This window comes from Macrosteles quadrilineatus, unplaced genomic scaffold (genome assembly GCF_028750875.1).
Source record: "Macrosteles quadrilineatus isolate MER2022 unplaced genomic scaffold, UCM_ALF_1.0 Scaffold_9__3_contigs__length_116548681, whole genome shotgun sequence".
NCBI classification, from domain to species: Eukaryota; Metazoa; Arthropoda; class Insecta; order Hemiptera; family Cicadellidae; genus Macrosteles; species Macrosteles quadrilineatus.
The window spans coordinates 109,388,216-109,408,277 of record NW_026542602.1 but is presented as its reverse complement, the minus strand read 5'-3'; the positions used below and the strand labels follow the sequence as shown (position 1 = coordinate 109,408,277).

Genomic DNA, 20,062 nt, shown 5'->3' with positions numbered 1-20,062 from the left:
GGTTGCCGGTTCTATCCTGGGCAATATCTTTTGTAAACTGGACTATTGTAAATAATTAGGCTGAACAAAAATTGCTCTGGCTAAAAAGCTAGACTAGTCGCTACAAAAGGAATCTCACTACATTCTTCACTTATCTTAAAATAAAAATTTGGGCTTAAATAATGTGTCTAATTTGTTTGATAAAATGGTATATAGATAGATATTCATGTTACCAATAATAAGGATATACTAATAAGGATATAAAACTCAAAACTTTGTTTCCTGTTGAAGATAAAGAAGGTTTCATCAGAGTAAAAACTGGAGTTAGCAAGAGAGAAGATACACGTGACTTCTGTTTATTAGTTTTACCAAATTCAAAAGATCCTATAATTTTAAACTAAAATGAATATGCACAAAGATAATTGTCATGTTGGTACTCAAATGATACTCACTGTTCTGAGACAACGATTTTGGATATTAGGAGGGAGAATAAGTGTTACAAATGTTTTGAAAACTTGTCTTACTTGCAAACGACACTCATCAATGAAAGTACAGTCTGTACCTACACCATTGCCTTGAGATCGTGTAAGAAATGGTAAGGTTTTTGAAATAACTGGAGTCGACCTTGCGGGTCCGATGATCATGTCTTCGCTACCACGGGGTAAAGTCAAAATATTGCCACGATCACATGAGACGATGATGACGTCTTCGCGGTAACAGGGGTAGTAGATGATCTAAATTTTAGTCACTATCACGGGTTATTGTCATGACGAAATTATGATCTAGGGACACATAGAAGACCACAATCTCAGTGAGAAGGTAAGGAGAAAATGCTCCAATTTTCTGCATAGCCCCTTATTGAGTTTGTCCTCTTGGGGCTAATTCATTTTTGGTTTGGGTTAAGAGACCCTTTCTATTTCTCTTTAATTAGCCTAGCTATTCATAATTTCAAAACTACTAAACGTGACCAGCATCGTCACCATAAATTTGTATTGGTAAATGATTTTTTCTAAAATTAGTAAATCTCTAAAATGTTTGTGTTTGGGCTGGTGGGAACTCATACTTAAGCAAATATAGGTGCTGTAAACATAACATCTACCCGATTTTACAATAATACGAAATGTGTGCTACATCTCAAAGGCCATCCTATATAACAGTGCTGCAGTTTCATCAGAATGGCTTGTTGACATTTCACTCAGAGGAGGAATTGTTTACCAAGAGTTATGTAAAGTGCGTGCCTCAATCTGAGGCTCACGGGCCAGCCTAATGTCCTTAGCACGTGCGTCTTGGTCTTCGTCGTCTTTTACTGTCATTTTACGCCAGTCACGCGTTTGGTTTAGATTCTGTACGACGTTTTTCATTGAATAATTCGTAAATTCTTAAGTCAAGTATGATTTCTAGAAATGTACTCTATGGTTTGTTTATTATATTCCTGGTTCTTCTTCCCTCATCTTTCTTCTTATTTTATTCCTACTACCCCTCCTCCTTCTTCCCTTCTTCTTTTCTTTTTAAAGGCTTCTGACCTTTTCAACCTTGAATTCATATTGACTTTAGAGGCAATTGCACTGGAACATTAATTCTTGAATACTATCAATACTGAATCTACTACATTGTTACGTTATAATATAACATATTATTTGAATGAACATCTCGCAGAGTGTGCTTCTGCCGAAACTAGATTTGCTCCGCTAGTTCAACTGATATTGCAATAGCTGATGTGGGTTAGGAGATGTTTTAGCTTCCGATAGGTTTTCCTTTCAGTTTTGCTTGGTTAAGAAGTTGTTGTAGAAAAAATCATCAATTAAAATCAGCTGAATCTGATGGTAGTTCAATTTAAGGGTCACAGGGATTTTGAGGGATTGGTGTTTATAGCTCAAAGAAAAAAACAACTTTTGTGAATCAAGTTAAACAGATTGTTAATGTTGGGCCGTGCACAAACAAATTAGAAGACAAGATTTACATACAGTACATTACAGAAATCAATATAAAGTTTAGAGCACAGAATAGTTGAATATATTCATCTTTTTATTTAAAAAATGCTCTTAGTAACTTACAACAAAAGCTATACAAACTATCTTTTATAGTTATGTATTTTCATTAATATAAGTACAGGCCTCATTGGGTGTGTTTTTCATTAACTGATGTATATTGTGTGATTTTCAATATTTTTAAAGTATATTCCAGGTTGTAGCATGCTTGAAAAAGACAAAGAAAGGGATCCTAAATATAGTTAAATAAATTGTCAAATTATAAACCCTTTAAAATATTTTGCAATATATGGATATTATCATAAATTTATTTTTCATGTATAAAAAATCGTCCATTTCGTTCTCAATTGGTGTAGAAGTAATAATTGAGATAAGAAACCAATTACACTGCTGTTTTCCTGTATTGTAAAGGCTAATGTGAAAGCAAAACTCAAAACAAAAAGATTATCTTCATCCTGATCGTTCTCTTACCAAGGGTTGTTAAGAGTTTTAATCGTGTCTTATCCGGGGAAATGCTTTGTTTGAATCTCAAGTAGTCTATTATTTATCATCGTTTATCAAAGTTAAGAAGTAATAGCTTATTTTCAACGTAAAATTTTAAAATTAGCTTATAAAATACGCATCTGTGGCTTATCGTTTAACTAATTAACTTTGGTCCTTGGCAACAAACATTGCCTTTACACTGTAGGTATATACTTCATATTCTATTGTGAAATCTGAAGAGTGTTTAATATTTCAAAAGTCTGATATCCAGTCCCCAGTCGTTGATTTTAACTACAGATTTTTATTTATTATAGGAACAGATTTTAGTGTTTGAACTTCACTTTTTGCTACTCATCCCTTAAGTTTTTGTTATCGCTCGGATCATAATAATTAAAAGCGCATAATAATGCTGCAATATACTAAATTATTCGTTTTTAAGCTTTACAAAATGGTTTGGAAAGAAATTGCAAACTTTATGTATTCAAGGTAAAGAAGGGAAAACCAAATGTTTAGCCCATAAAAACCCCGTTCCTTTAGTCCGATCCTGCTGGTTAGGGATACGCTTATCCCAAATTTTATCGAAATCGGGTCATTTTTCTCGAGTTATCATGCCAATGGATACAAACATATATTCCCCCTAACCCTATAAGATTATTATTAGTTTTATAAGTCTCCAAACAAACCATAATTCATTAAAAAAATATATAAGTTGTTTTCCCATTTTACTATGTATAAAATATAGTATAGCACGTTATGATTTCATTAACATAATATTTTGCCATTTGAATTGACCTGTAATAAAAAAATTAAATTACGAGATTCAATCAGTTTCGACTACTTAGGATCTAGTTTTAAAAAGTAAGGAGTTTCCCACCAATCAGAGTTATGAATTACAGTATCAAGAAATATTAAATTAATCGTGAGTTATTTTTGCAGAATTATTCAGAGTGAAAGATTATATATGTTTTTAGCAAGAAAATCAAACCTACAGCAAGGGAATGAATATATCTGTAAATTCACTGTTTTATCTAATACTATTTTCCAACCAAACTTTTTATTCACTCTTAAAAATCAATGTACTTCCTAAACAAATTTAATTTTTGCAATCCTGCGTATAATTTACAGTCAACTTGTTTGGTACCTAAAACTTGATTTCAAGTATTACCTACGATTTTACTTTTCCATGATGAAAATGTAGTTAATCAATTTGATAAACATGTTCCTGGAAAATCTCTCTTCTCCAGGGCCCTTCTGGTATCAATGTTTGATGTGAAAGTGATAATATTTTCTTTATGAGTTAACACGTTCCCGAATAATTGGTTCGCTGTACAGTATAATGAAGTAGACAAGCGGGGAATATGGGCCTTTGTCGGGTGAAGGGGGGGGGGGGTATGACAACCTGCATCACCCTTTGTCGACAACCTTATCAGTTATCTCTCTCTCACTCCATCTACTGTAACACACCCAAACACGAGCAATTATTTCATCAAACGAATAGTTCGATGTTGTGCTAGCACGTCGTACAGTAGATTTTAATTTTTCAAACAAAACTTTTTACTTATTATCGTCCTTTGTCGACAACCTTATCGTTATCACTACAGCAAACAACAATCCAACGAAACGTCTAAACAATCCACACAAACACAACTATACACTTACAATCATTTTATCAAAAATATATATATTTTTAATCTATATGTTTTATATAGCCTATATTGGAAAAAAATATATATTTTCTGATCTCCATATTAATTAATGACAAAAAGAGAGTTGTCAAAGCCCCTTTTCTTTAGTTTGCTGATAATGATGTTCTCAGCTAAGTTTTGTTCCAAGTCCAAAGATAATATTATGTTAATTCCACCAAGAATAAGTTTATAAATTTTAGCATAAAACAAAATTCTCTGGATACTGAATATTTCCTACATGGCAGTCTGGTCTGGACGTCTAACCAACAGAGGCCATGGTGTTTTGTTGACTTGTCATTTAAGTTATGACCATACACATTCACCACATCTGCACCAAGGCCTCAGGCATGCTCGAAATGATCTCCTGCTCTGCAAGACACTGTTTAAGCATTGAGCATGCATGCCTGCTCGATCCAGTGTAGGCTAAGTCCTTTGTGCGCCTACCTAAAGTACTATAAAGTCAGTGGTACTACGGTGTAGTCTGGTCGCCTAACTAACCAGCTGAGCTTTATTAACTACTGTACCTTCATTTTGTCAACACGCGGGAAGAATGAGTGTGCACCTAGTCTCTCTCCCACTAAGTCTACTTCAATACACCCAAACACTCACAATTATTTCATCAAAAGTAAAAAATGTACGTGTTCCTAACATTTTTACTTCCGACATTGTTGTCCAAAGTTGTAATTTTGCTATCACAAATATATAAAGGATTTACCTCCTACTAAATCAATCTTATAAGCTAGAAATGTCAAAGTGATTTTTTACCCAAATATTAATATTTGTGAGGTAATTTTTGTAACTTCGTTACTTGGTTGGTAGTGCAGCCAGGGACATCAAGAAATAGTTATTTGTGTTGGTTTTCCCCCGTTTAGTGCAGCTGTATTAATTAGCAAGGAGTAGAAAACATATAGGGTACGGTGACAGTTTAATTGAACTATTTTATTATCATAAAAAAATTGATTTTATACTTTAATTAGTGAAAAGTGTTTGTATGGCACTTTTTCCTCATTAAGTTTACCCATTATTTACCTTTTAAAATAGTTAAATTATAATTACAACTTCTCCTCCAGCGACTCTTGACGCAAAATTAGTTAAGACGTTAATTACTACTGCACTATTTAATTTTTTTTGTATAATTGTCGTTTTTACATTTTAAATTGGATATACAAAGATTTTTTGAAACACAGAGTTTAAGTAAAGCACGGTTCTCTATGACTTCAAACCCAATAAGCAATTTATAATATACTACTATGGGGTGTGTCCCATAGTACTACCCCCTAGTTATTTTTTAAAAAAGTGTGTAACATCACCCTGGTCATGCACGTATACTGAAGGTTATTTGAAAATGTACAGCCATTAAAAAAAATAAAAGTGATGGAATGTAAAGTTCCAGTTTAATCAACGTCTAACCTTTCCTTCCATAACTTTTTGAATATCTGTATATCAAAGTCAGATTTGCGACATTAATTTCCCTTTTTAAAGCCCTTTAAAATAATGGGCTACTTGATAGAGGGTGCCATTTAAAAAAAATAATTTATCCCCAGCAAAATCATAGATTTGTATGCAACCCCTACCCCATAAAGGCCCCCAATGGTGGGGGTGAATTTCAAAATGCCACCAAAAAGTACTTTAAATTACAGTGTAAATTATAATTCATGTATATCAACTAATCCGTCAGACGAAAAAGTTGTTCTATGCCAATGATAATTTACACTGTTTGCAATGAGTGGCCAATTTTACAATATCGTGCAAAACTAGTATTTCGGGGCGACAAGATTTAGCCTTTATACAGTAAGTACTATAACAAGTAAGTCATCCTAGAACAACCAGTATCCCACAGACTCCACGACAAGATCATCAAGATCCTATCACCTAAACCAAAAAAAGGAGTTTAATCTATGCCTAAACTAATCACGATTTTCCTATGAAGACTTTCTCAACTGATTACTCTTAGTTAATTCTCTCTATCTTATTTTCATGCATATACTTCTCTACTCACGACAACTGATACCTAACCTAATAAGATTTCATTGCATCAATGATTTTTTTACATAAGTAAATAATTATCCATTTAACTAATCGTTTTACTTATACATTTTCATACGAATAGGGTTTCTCTTTATCGACAGTACTATTTCATTTGGTTCTTTATTTTTCTCACGCACTAAAGGAAATTTAATAACAGGAAAATATTTAAATATGTTATGTATATATGTTAGCCTACTTTTGATTTTTATTGACAATAAATCCATGAAGTTTTTAGAGGAATATTAAACCAGCGTGTTTGTTGTAGATCCGGAGAACACTGAAGCAGCAGATTTGCAGAGGAAACTAGAGTACTTGAACAGTATTGTTGACCAGGAACAGCGGGCTGAACAGGCGCGCCGACAGATGCAGTACTTCGGACACTGTGAGTAGTATTGATTATAATCAGTATATAACACCACATAGGCTATTACTCTGAATGTATAATTTTATGAAGCCGTATTTTCTTTGGATACCAAAGCTACATTTCTCATCCTATTATCAAATTTGGATTAAGAAAAAGATTGAGTAGTAGATCTAACAATCACAACAATCAAGGTGTTAAACTCGCAGGTTCAGCGGAATGCTATCGTCAGGCCCTCCAGTCCAGTCCAGTAAACACAGAACTGCTTGATTAGGTTTGTTGAAGGTTTAAACCACAAAACACAGTACACACAACACGTATAATAATTCAACAAACGACATAAAAAATAATAACTTTGGTATGTAGTTAATTTAGTAGTTAAGATTTTTGTGATAGAGCTGTTATACTGTTGTGTGGCCAGTTGGTCATGGCTTTATCTTTATGTTACATTTTTTTGCTAAGGAGGAGCAGGGCGCCCCCTGCTGGATCCACTTCTGTGTGAATTTTTTTATAAAAGCAGTATTTATTTGTGCTATTGTTAATTGTTAGATCGTTTTATATTTCTTTAGACGAAAAAAACACTCCTAGAGTCAACGGATGCAACTATTAAAATCGTCTTCAGCTGGCCCATATATAGACGTGTTTATCCAAGGCCAGTCCAGTACCACGAGTTTAAATCACGGCCACCTTTAACACCAGGCCGTGGCCAGGTAGAATTGGCAACGTCGCAAGTAGTACTTTTTAGCGTCAGATGTCCCATAAGCTAACATGGCAGACAGGTGACAGACGCCCTCTCATTTAATCGGATGTTATTACCGTTGAACACAGCCCTTCTGGCAGTTTTGCTACTTCGAACGCCGCGGCCTGGAGTTAAGTTCTATAATGTTCAACAGCATTAACAAGTAACAAAGTTTACCAACAGACCGCATCACTATTATTTTTTCCCCGTTGCAAGGCGAATGCATGGGTGCAGAAACTAGACCGAATAACTGGCAGTTTGATAGTGATAGACAAGTGATTAGGCAATATAAATATTTGCTTTATCCTTACTATACGGAATAATAATTTAAAAGGTCATGTTAGCCCGTATAGTAAAGTCACAAACTTCAGCCGGTTCATAACAAAACTCAAAAGTATGTTGGGTGAAGCCGACGGGCAAGAGCTAGTACTAAAATTGAAGTGGTGTCTGTCTGTCCTGGGCAGCTGCTCGACTAATGCCAATGAATACAGAACCATTCTGTATTCATTGCTAAGCTAATACTAAACCGTTTCAGCCAAAATTAAGCACAAAGATGGTCCACATATCTAGGAATGCCATAGGCCTATTCTCTTTCCAGAATTCCTATCGGGCGGCCTCGCCGAATGATGACGAATGACGTGAACGTGAATGACGCTCTGTGCGCGACACTAGTGCCCAGTGTCATCAACATGAACTAGGCACGAAAAACAAGCTTGACAGCTTGAAATGACAGTGTTGTTGAAACATTACTTGAAATGAGATTGGAAGTCTATCTGCGTTGGTTAGTCTATGATATAGCTTTATGTGTAAAAAGCTAAAAACTTGCGTTTTGTCTAACTTAACTTATGTAAAATATGGATACATGCAGAGGTTCTTTGTGAATTTGTATTAAAAAAGTATTTTGAAATATTATATTTCAAATTGTACTGCAATAACAAAAATCAAAGTAATGTAATGCATAACTGGATAAGTTTATACTGTATTTAAAAAGCAGTGTGTGATCAATGCTAAATCCTTGTTGTTTTAGCAAAAGTCTGTCTGTTTCTTTTTAAATGTCAAGTTGATTTATCTTATCAGTGCTAGCAAAGTAAATAAAGTAAAGCTAACATCTGATTTTGACAGGTTGGTGTAGGTGGACACTGACACAACCCAAACAATTAAAACATCTAATCTACCCTACCCATGGATAAAGCCGATAAAGTGTTTAACGTCAGCCCAAGATACTTTTACCATTTTATCTAGTATTTTATTAGGTAGTATTAGCTGAGTTAAACTCAATTGGTTTATTATTATTTAACAAGCAATGTGGTCATTTATTATCTTGTTTAGGCCTACTTTAAACCATGGCTTTTCAAAGAATTGTTAAAAAACAAATATTTCTTTTTGTGGATTTCAGGCCTATGTTCATATTCTACCTAATAACTTAGTAAACTAATCTGGAATGTGTGTAGGCCTATATTCTCATTTGTAAGGAATTTCCATAAAAGAAAAAAATACCAAATTATAACTTAGAGATAGATGGGCAAAAAAAAACACAAAAAAACGAACTAATAGGCTACCATATCTATTGCATTTATTAACTAGCTTATTGAATTCATAGGAATTAGCTTGATTGGAGACAATATATGTTAAAGTGCCATAAAAAAAAATCATGGTAGTAACTGAAAAGAGCAACTTTTTATTCTCTTGATGTCCATGGCTGAAGGTGGTTTCAAAACCACTAGTCAACATCATCACATTGGTATTTATTTTGGAGTCCTATCAGAATACCAGATACCATCATCACCTACTATCTTTAACTGAAAGCTCCAGATTTCTGAAAACCACTAACTTACTGCTACTAAGTTATCCATGCTACAAAGGCCACAATATTCATTAGCGTTTGTGTTTTACAGCTGGTTATTCGGAAGATAGTGACTACACTAGTGACCTGAACTATCCAGTGGGCCAGCATGCTAACAGCTCGGCCAGCCAGTTTCGCAGCACTGCACACCAGATGAGCACGCCACAGCGTTCCTTGGAGACCAGCCGAGAGAACTCGTATGAGACTGACGAACCTCCAAGCCAGCCTCCTCCTGTACACCATGGCCACCACCTTGCTCCTGGTAACTGTAGGCCAAAGTAGTCTTTCCGTAAACATAATATATATAGGCCTTTATTATCACTACTTTCTTTTTTAAGTATTTAGAGGTCTTTCAACTTTGTATTTGCTAGTTCATGTTGTGTGTGTGGTGCACCTCACAACATCGCTGTCTGGTTTCACAGCCTGTGACACTACACCTACTGACTAAAGGTTGTGAGTTGCCGATACACTAGAGGTCATTGGATCATTGGATGGTACCTTATTAACAATAATTGGTTTAACGTAAAACTAACAGCTAAGCGAGGAGAACATACGTGTAATAATAATTCCTATATGACTCTCACTAATCCAACATATTTTGACCCTCACAATCTCGTCCTTGTTGGCGGTTGTAGCCTCTTTTAACGTTCCATTTTCCTATCCACATGGGTCACAAAAAGTAGGAAAGTGATGTGCCAATCAAGCAAGGGGTGAGCCAAAATGAGCAGGTACAATCATGGCTGTATTTCCCTACTGGTGGACATGACGGTTGCCCGGAGCTTCACTCAGGGCTTAAATTCTTTTTCTTTTGATAGACCAGGCACGTTTTTGATCCTGTCAGCGCCCTAGGCACAACTAACAGTAGCGCCCCTTTGCAATATATATAACAGGGTGTCCACCAACCGGGAAATCCGGGAATCATGCGGGAGTTTTTTGAACCGGGAATTATGTCTGAATTTTGTATTTCTACCTAGAGTTTTCAATTTATCGTGATCGCACATGACAACATCAGTGATGTTTCCGTGACCGCGGGAGACGCACACAGCCGCAAGGGATGACCAGAATATTACCACGATCACGGAAGACAATGATAATGTCCACACGACCGCGGGAAACAGCAAGAGTTTTGCTGCGATTGCAGAAGACGATGATGATCTCCACACAACTGCGGGACATGATTAACATTTTGCCGCAATCGCGGGAGATGATTTCCATGTATTCACGACCACGGGAGACTGTTACGATGTCTACAGGACTGTGGGAGATACAATAATGATTTTTACACGGCCGTGAGGGATGATCAGAATTATGCCACGATCGCGCAAGACGATGATAATGTCCACATGACCGTGGGAAAAATTTTGCCTCATTCGTGGAAGACAATGATTACCATTTTTCCGCAATCGCGGGAGACAATTACAATGTCTTCACGACTACGGGATACGATTACGATGTCTTCACGACTACGGGAGACGATTACGATGTCTACAGGACCGCGGGAGATGCGATAATGATTTATACACGGCCGTGAGGTATGATCAGGTGCCGCGATCACGGAAAACTATGATAATGGCCAAACGGTCGCGGGAAAAGATCGGAACTTTGCCTAATTTGCGGAAGAGGATGACGATCCCCACAAAACCGAGGGAGATAATTACCATTTTGCCACAATCACGGGAGGCGATTACTTTGTCCACAAGACCGCAGGGGACGAAATAATGATGTCTTCACGGCCGCGAAGGGTGGTCAGAATTTGACCGCGATCGCGCAAGACGAGGATGATGTCCACACGACCGCGAGAAGAAGATCAGAATTTTCCCTCATTCACGGTAGACGATGATAATTTCCTCACGACCGCTGGATATGCTTATGTATTGCCTCGATCATGGAAGACGATAACTATGTCTAAACGACCCGACCACGGAAAATAGTAAGAATCTTGCCGCAAACGCGGGAGACTATTACGATGTCTACACGGCCGCGAGGGATTATCAGAAGTTTACCGTGATCGCATGCAAACAGCAATTTTTTTATTTACCAAATTGTTGGCGCCCCCCAAAAAAGCCAATTGCCTCGCGCCCTAGGCACGTGCCTACCGTGCCTATTCGGTAAATCGGCCCTGTGATAGACCAGTCCAACTCTGATAATCTGTTTCGCTGCAATAGCAGAAAACAATAATGAAATCTTATACCCCGGGAAAGATTTTGACTAATTCGCTAAAAACTTATGAGTTGTTCACAACACGTTCGCTACGGCACATCAAATGGCAGGCGTATCCCCAGGACGGCGCAGCCCGTAGTGTCGCACAAACCTGATTGCCGTGTGTAATTGGCTTTAAAATTTCGGTCTGACGAATAGCAAATAACGTGCGGGGATGTCCTGCTTTACGACAAGAGTCAAAGTAGTTCGCTTAAACACCCACCTGATAGCAGCAGTTCTTGGAACGTAGCCGGTCCCATTGTGATTGTATTGCCAATTGGAGGTTGAAAGACGGGACAACAAGTTGATTTTTAAGCTTGCCAGATGGAGATTTTACGGGGAAATTTACTACAAACCTACACCACAACGAAAAGCAATATGAAATAGCAAGTGTTAAAATAGTAAAAATTTTGCACAGTCGTGGAGACATCATTATCGTCTCCCACACGATCGTAACAAAATTTAAAAAAAGAAAGTAAACTGTAAATTTTAAAAATCATCCTCAGGTACTATATGCAATCGAAAACATCTTTTGACAATTGCAAGAATAAAGGCTTGACTCAAAAATTTAACCCCTTAAGAAATTAGTTGGTGGGTTTGATTTTTCAAGAGACAAAATTTTCCCAGGGCCCCCTGGCAACCGCCGTGTCCACCATTAGGGAACCGTGGCCCTGGCTAAAACTCCATAATTAAGCTAAGTCCCCTGGGGATATTGATGGAACAGCGTGGTAACACATTCTGTGATTAACAGCTATGTCTGTTAAAGTTTTAACTATTTAAACCTAGATACCCTATCCAAATAATAATTAGATAATTAGATTAATTCGTATATACCAAGGTAAAAATGTGGTTCGGATTCCACTATAAACTGTAGGTCCCTTAGTTGCCATTGGCTGTATGAGCTATTAATTAACGGCTGTGTCTAAGGAATGTCGGCCTTAGTCACTAACAAGACTACAAGATCGCGCCACTCATCCTACACTCATCTCCATTCATACTTGGCTTAAAATACCTACTTTGTATGGTCGCCATTTCATTGAACAGTATTAACAGTATTAACAAAGGCCTACACAAGTAATATTTTTCATAAAACAACAGCTCACCACATATAGATCTTTGGGACATGCTCTTTTAATATTCTAGTCTCTTTTTGGATAAGCCAAAGATACCAACTTCTTCGGGTACGGTCATCATGCTTGAATACACTTCAAATACAATTCAAGGACTAGATATTTTAAAATTTCCTATCAAAATTCCTAATGCATTTAAAATAATAATAATTAAGACATATTTGCTCCTAAACTATACCATCTTCTGACAAGCAATTTTAAATTCTTGGGCTAGTAAAACATCATGGTTTGAAAACATACTTTTCATTTACAAAAACCATAAAAAACTACATCCTTTTATAAGTAGTGGCTGGTGAAGGCGTGTTGGAGCTGTAAAGCTCAAGTCCATTCATCACAATACTGTCACTTTTGGTAAAATATATCACTCCTCTATTTCATCCAAGCTTTTGTTCAGAATTTCGGTATTTAAATATAATTTTTGAAGTGCCTCTGTGTACATTGTAACTTGTCACAGTCAGTCTCTTTCAAGGCAACCTTATAATTTAGCTATACCTTTAAAGCCTATACTAGATGCATAGCAGAGAACTCTACTTTATTATCTTAATCTTTGAATTGAACAATGTTTATAAAAAATAAAATACCCCGCCGCAGCAATTAAACCTGCAGACTAAGCGAATTTCCATTTGTCTGATTGTATTTTCAATTAAATCTATTTAAATAACAATTGGTTTAACAAGTACCAAGGTTTGCTGCTACAGGGAGGGTACTGCGGGTGTTTTTGGTAAAATATTAATAGCTTAGTATAAAATAAATAAATTTGCCGAGTTTGATAAAAATATATCCAAAAACAACAACATTGTAGCTTTGACTATCAAATAGTCTATGATTATACTTATTCTCCATAAGAACAACATGGGAATTTTTAAGTTATACATTTTTAGAATTTTTTTTAAACCAAACACCGTAAAAAAAAACAACAATATACAAAATTATTTATTGTTTAAGCTCTTTAAAATGGTTTTAAGAGAAATTGAGAATGTTTATGTTTTGTGGGTCAAAAATGAGTAAATCATGTATTTACTCCATAAACCCCTGATCGCAAGGTCCGATCATGCTGGTTTGCGAACTCATTTAAGTTTATCCCACCTACATCTTCAAGGCAAATTTCATTGAAATCGGACATAGATTACTAAAGTTTACAAACATATAAAATATCGATAAAATAAAAAAAAAATCAAACAAATTTTATTTTTGGCCTCTAGGGACATCAAAATTAAAAATAGCTTCTTAATTAGCATGACACGTTTTATTGATTTTATGGAGAGTGAATAAAAATACAAGGGTTTTTTTTCAACCCCCGATTGCTCCATGCAGACGCTACGCGGGAGGCAGAAGGCGGGCATGCGCCTTAGGCGATTGCGCAACTCTTCCACTACACTTGTCGCCATTGTTGACACTCGCGCGTCAGTTGGCGTTGTGCTACAGCCACATAAACATGGCTGCCACCATTGATGCTCCCACCAAGTGTGAATTGCGAAGTGTTATTCGTTTTCTACAGGCTGAAGGCCATAGAAATCCATCAGAGAATGAGTCGTGTGTATGGGGAAAACTTTATGAGTGATGGTGTTGTGCGTGAATGGTGTCGAAAGTTTAAAGACGGCCGTAATGATGTGCACGATGAAGGGGGACAAGGGATCAAATCTGTCATTTCAGATGACCTGGTTCAAGGTGTTGACAGAATGATGAAAGGAAACCGCAGATTCACCATTAGGCCTACTGCTTTGTCTTTGGAATTTCCCGATGTTTCAAGGTCTGTTTTGTACTCTATTGTTACTGAATGGTTAGGCTACAGAAAACTTTGTGCACGTTTTGACCCAAAAATGTTGACAGATGGCCACAAAACTCGACATATGGCGTCAGCTTTGCAGTTCCTTGAGTGTTACCATGACGACAGAGACGACTTTTTGAAATGGATCGTGAGTGGGGATGAAACTTGGATTCAGTACGACACAACGGAAAGAAAACGAAAATCACAACAATGGATGCATTCAAATTCACCAAACAAACCAAAGAAATTCAAACAAACCTTTAACAACAGAAAGGCCATGGCCCAAAGGTGTGTTGCTTTTGGAATTCATGGAACCTGGAACCACAATCACTGCAGCTGTTTATTGTGAAACTTTACGACGTTGCGTAGAGCCATTCAGAACAAACGAAGAGGAATGCTCACTTCTGGAGTTGTTTTGATCCATGACAATGCCCGTCCACGGCGTCCACACACTGCTGGAGCATCTCAACAGCTTCTCGACCAATTTGGATCGGACATTTTTGATCATCCGCCATACAGTCCTGACAGTGCACCCAGCGACTTTCACCTTTTTCCTAATCTGAAGACGTGGCGTGTAAGAAGCGTTTTCAAAACAATGCGGAACTCCAAACCAACGTCAAGGACTACCTAAATGCGGTGGCGGCAACCTTCTATGAGGAGGGCATACAAAAGCTTGTCCACAGATACGACAAATATATGAATCTCTATGGCGATTATGTCGAAAAGTAGCTGTAAGTGTACCTTTCTTTTTGGTAATAAATGTATTATTTTATATGGACTTGTCTTTTATTTATAGCCTATCGGAGGTTGAAAAAAAAAACAAGCCTCGTACTTTTAAGACCCATTTTACTAGAGCGTGAATTTCGCAAAATGTTGTGCATACTACATGTGTGTGCCGGGATCTTCGTCGCGTGAAGTCCGCTCGAAATCCGTTGGACCATTCTACACGAGGCTGTTCAAACGCGGGATGGTCACGGTGGAGCTTTTGGTTTTATAGCTGGAGTAGTCCAACTCTCCAGCTATTAAATATATGTTTAAAACATTTGCTGCATCAATGGCAGGCGCCCGATTGACAGGGCGATGCGTTTTCAAATATTTCTGTCTGACGAATAGTAAATAACGTGCGGTGATGTGCTGCATTACAACGAGAGTCAACATAGTTTGCTAAAACAATTACAGATAGCAGCACTGCTTGGAATGTAGCCAGTTCCATTGTAGGGAGAAACAGGGACAGCAAGTTGATTTCTAAGCTTGCCAGACGGGGATTTTACGGGGAAATTTACTACCAACCTACACCACAATTATAGACTAGTATTAGAGACACAATAGTAACGCTTACCAACCGTCCTTGGCTAGATCCTGAGACATACTAACTGATGGGCAAACCGCAGCCGCCTCACACCATGGCCATCCATGCTTCACCAGGGACACAGCTTCAGCAAATGTGTTAAAGTATTATTAGATGTATTTTTATTTACTCTCCATCAAAATGAGAAAAAAGATTTCGGTCCCAGCTCTAGGTCTTTCCATGCCACCTACTATTGAAGTTAGCAATCTGTTGCTCAATAGGCTACATCATGTACTGCTTATTAGTACGATGAGTTAGCAAACATTCACTTTGCTCTTTTCAATAAAGTTAAGCCTTAAAACTCTTACCATTAATGTTTATAGTTTATTTAAATAAAGACCAGCACAACCTCAACAATCCAACTGTATCTTTTCCATGTTAATTCATAATATTATGAACATAAAAAAATTATTTTATCTTTATTCAACACAGATGTTGTTATGACTGATATCACCACTATCAAATAAATGTTTGCGGCCTACCGGATCTATTGTCCTCCTGCTTGGCTCTGCTGTTTTCCCTTCAGACTCAGTTTCCTTGCAAAATTTATAAAGGATAATGTAATTCTATGTGGAGTAAACCCCCTTATTTGGCATTTTCAAAAGAGCAAGCCAGGGCTTGATGCATTTTGTAGTCACTGCATATTTGGTTTTATACTTTTGGAGACCTGATGATGGGATCGTTAGTCCAAAATGTATACATAGTCATTGTCCTAAAAAAAAATTGCTTGGACGGAAGGTATGTAACCTTGATTATTTTACAAATATTTTACGTCCCTGATAGTTGATGCAAAAAGAGTAGCAGGGTTTTATGTTTTGTGTCTATAAAGGGAAAATAAAGGAACTTATTGATAAAATACTCTTTTAATGTGCAGGTCCCCAGCATCCGTCAAGAAGAAGAACACAAAGAGGGGAAGACTTGTACAACACTTACTCTGGAGACGGCTCAAGGAACTATAATGACCACGAGGATCCGCTTTCGTACAACAGTAGGCCGCGGAACTACAAAGAGCCTTCGAGGTAGGTGGATAGATATAAACATTATCATTATGATTGTTAGGAGTATAAAGAGTTTAGAACCCTGAAATTCTGTCCCGCTTGGCGAGGTCACATTACATATTAATGTTTTATTTTAGGGACGTGCAGCCACAACATTTTCAAAGCTACTGAAAAGTTTAACCAGCATTGTTCATACTTTTTTTACTTCCATGGTTATTACGAGGGCTGTCTAAAAGTAAATGGTTCCATAAAGCTCCTGTCGCGGCTAAGCAAGGTATAGTTAAAACCTGTGACCAATGTTGTGGTGTTTTCTTTACTTCATCCACTACTACTTAAGCCGGTTCTCACCCCTCCTGAAAATATGTTAGGAGAAATAGTCGCTCCAGCCAAGTATGAGTCACATAATTTCATTGGGTTTCTTTAGGAAGCAGTTCAGCCCTTTTTACAGTTAGTTGACAGTTGACAGATGAATTCAGGAATCTGTTTCAACGCAGAAAATGTGCTCAAGTGGATTGTGGAGCTCAAACTCACAGAAGGCCGTTAGTAGACATTTGCACGAGGCTGTCTTTATTCAGTTGCCATTGAGACATTACATTTTTTGAAACTGCTTCAGGGTCGACATGTTTAAGATAAAAGTCAGTATCTTAGAGATGGTACAAAAAGGAACGCAGAGCTATCTTTGACCTCAAACATAATTGATTTTACCAGGGTTTATCATAGTAATTTCTAGTTACAAAAGTGTCCCCTATCAGTTCGGTAGTCCCTCCTACTTAATCACAACACAATCTGCAAACTAAGATTCTCTAACTTTGGTAACTGCCTTAAAGGAGACTGACAAACGTCAATAGTTGGCCTGAACCATTAAAAAACATTTTGCAACCTCTGACCTCCCTTACAGGCCTTATGCACATTTGCCCTCTCCAAACACTATTCCTCATTCTTGTACGTTAACTGGCAATAGACTCCAAATCAGTTAGTTGGCAACTAAGATCACATTACAGTAGACCCTCTCTAATCCGGCACTGCACCACTCCGGCACTCCAGTAATCCGGCGTCTTTTGACGGGAGGTCTTCCACGATCGCGGCAAAATTCTGATTATCTCCCGCGGCCGTGTAGACATCATAATTTTCTCACGTGGTCATGAAAACGTCATCATCGTCTTGCGCGATCGCGGCAAAATCATAAACATCTCCCGCGGTCACGGAAACGTCATCGTCGTCAAGCACGATCGCGGCAAAATCACGAACATCTCCCGCGGACGTATAGACGTTATCATCGCCTCCCGCGGTCACGGAAACATCATCGTTGTCAAGCACGATCGTGGCAAAATCATGAACATATGAACATCCCCCGCGGTAATGTAGACATTGTTGTTGCATTCCATGGCCGCAGCAATAATTTTATCATCTCCCGTGGCCGTGTAAACATCATTGTCTACTCCCGCGGTCACGGAAACGTCATCGTCGTTTTGCGCGATCGCGGCAAAATCATTAACATCTCCCGCGGTCACGTAGACATTGTTGTTGCATTCCATGGCCGCAGCAAAAATTGTATCATCTCCCGCGGCCGTGTAAACATCACTGTCTACTCCCGCAGTCCCGGAAATGCCATCGTCGACTTGCGCGATCGCGGCAAAATCATTAACATCTCCCGCGATCACGAAAACGTCATCGTCGTCATGCGCGATGGCGGCAATTTTACGATTATCTCCCGCGGACGTGTAGACGTTATCATCGCCTCCCGCGAATACGTAATTGTCATGCCCGATCGCGGCAATAGCGGTTTCCGATCACGCGAATTTCGGAAACGTGTTTTAATTGCATTTTAAGGGTTTTTAATGATAACATTCCAGTAATCCGGCATTTTCACTAATCCGGCAGTATGGTGGTCCTATATCTGCCGGATTACTGAGAGCCTACTGTATCTACATTTATTAGTTAGTAGACGTAAATTTTCTTTCACAACGTTTTCAAATACTATGTTGATACCTGTTTTTTTAAATCTTTTTATAAAAAAGAGGTTATAGCAGCCTCTTTTAACCTTGCATTTTCCCGTCCACATAGACCATCTGCCCGTGCGTGGAACGTATCCAGCAAAGCAAGGGGTGAGCGGGTACAGTATGAAGGTGAACCGTACTGATAAAATGTTGGCGGCAGTGACCATGATCCGAACCCACGACATCGCTGCCTTGGGCCGAAGTCCGTGATGCTACCGACTGAGCCACCGACTCACCAAAAAACCAACTCTATATACCTAATCGCCATAAAGGGCTGGAAAACAAATAGAATAGCAATGGATGAAAAAAAAAAACAACTCAACATTGCGATGAGAGATTGATGGTGACCTAAAGCCGCGTTTACACCGGAGTTTGAAACACGAGCTGCAAACAGAAATTGCAAACATCTCTAAAACGCACAGTTTTAGACGAAACATTTCGCTGTTGCAAACAGTTTTTCAGTGTTTGCAACAAAAATTTTAGTTTCCACTAGAAGTCGGTAAAGATCAAAGGGAGTTGCAAACTCTTTGTTTGCAACACTAGTTTCGGTCAATATGAGCCGTTGAAACACGAAACAGAAACATTTCTGAATTTTTGAGTTTTAACGGTTGCTATAGCTCATAAAAAGTCATTCAATTGGTTTGACTTGGTATAAATGTTCATGTATTGGACAGAAATCTGTAATTTACATTAGCACAATCTAATCCGTCGGTGGCTCACATCAACTACAACGATTTTGATTTGAAAACTAATGACAACTGTAACATGTGGGTGGAATGTATAGTTCTATCAATAGTCAAAGATGATAGTTATAAAGACTGGAATATACAGTTAGTCCATATTATGTGATTCCAGCAATAGGTGGGATCGATCCATCACCTATCTTTCTGAAGCTACCACTAAGGTTTAAATACCTTATACAATAGACCCTCTCTAATTTGGCACTGCACCACTCCGGTACTCCAGTAATCCAGCATCTTTTGTTTTGACGGGTGAGGTCTTCCACGCAAAATTCTGATTATCTCCCGTGGCCGTGTAGACATCATCATCCACTCCCGCGGTCATGGAAACGTCATAATCGTCTTTTGCGATAGTGGCGAAATCATGAACATCTTCCATGGCCGTTTAGACATCATAATCTACTGCCGCGGTCACAGAAACGCCATTGTCGTCTTGCGGGTTCGCGGCAAAATCATGAACATCTCCCGTGGTCGTGTAGACATTATCGTTGTCTCCTGCGGTCATGGCAAAAACTTTATCATCTCCTGCGGCCATGTAAACATCATTATTCACTCCCGCGGTAACGGAAACGTCATCGTCGTCATGCACGATGGAGGCAAAATCACAAACAATATCTCCTGCAAACGTTTAGACGTTATCAACGACTCCAGCGGTCACGGAAACGTCACCGTTGTCATGCTTGAATAGCTGTTTCAGATCACGTGATCTTCGGAGACGTGTTTTAAATGCATTTTAAGTGTTTTTATTGATAACATTCCAGTAATCCGGCATTTTC

General features: G+C 38.0%; 1 protein-coding gene across 1 annotated transcript in view; it reads left to right on the top strand.

Moving 5' to 3' along the window:
• Window positions 1–20,062, top strand: part of LOC129003720 (uncharacterized protein DDB_G0283357-like) — a 159,320-nt gene that overhangs the window by 110,852 nt on the left and 28,406 nt on the right. The window contains exons 7-9 of the mRNA XM_054432016.1: window positions 6,429–6,545; window positions 9,159–9,368; window positions 16,426–16,570. Of these exons, the coding sequence (XP_054287991.1) occupies window positions 6,429–6,545; window positions 9,159–9,368; window positions 16,426–16,570 (472 nt within the window). The remainder of the gene's footprint in view (window positions 1–6,428; window positions 6,546–9,158; window positions 9,369–16,425; window positions 16,571–20,062) is intronic.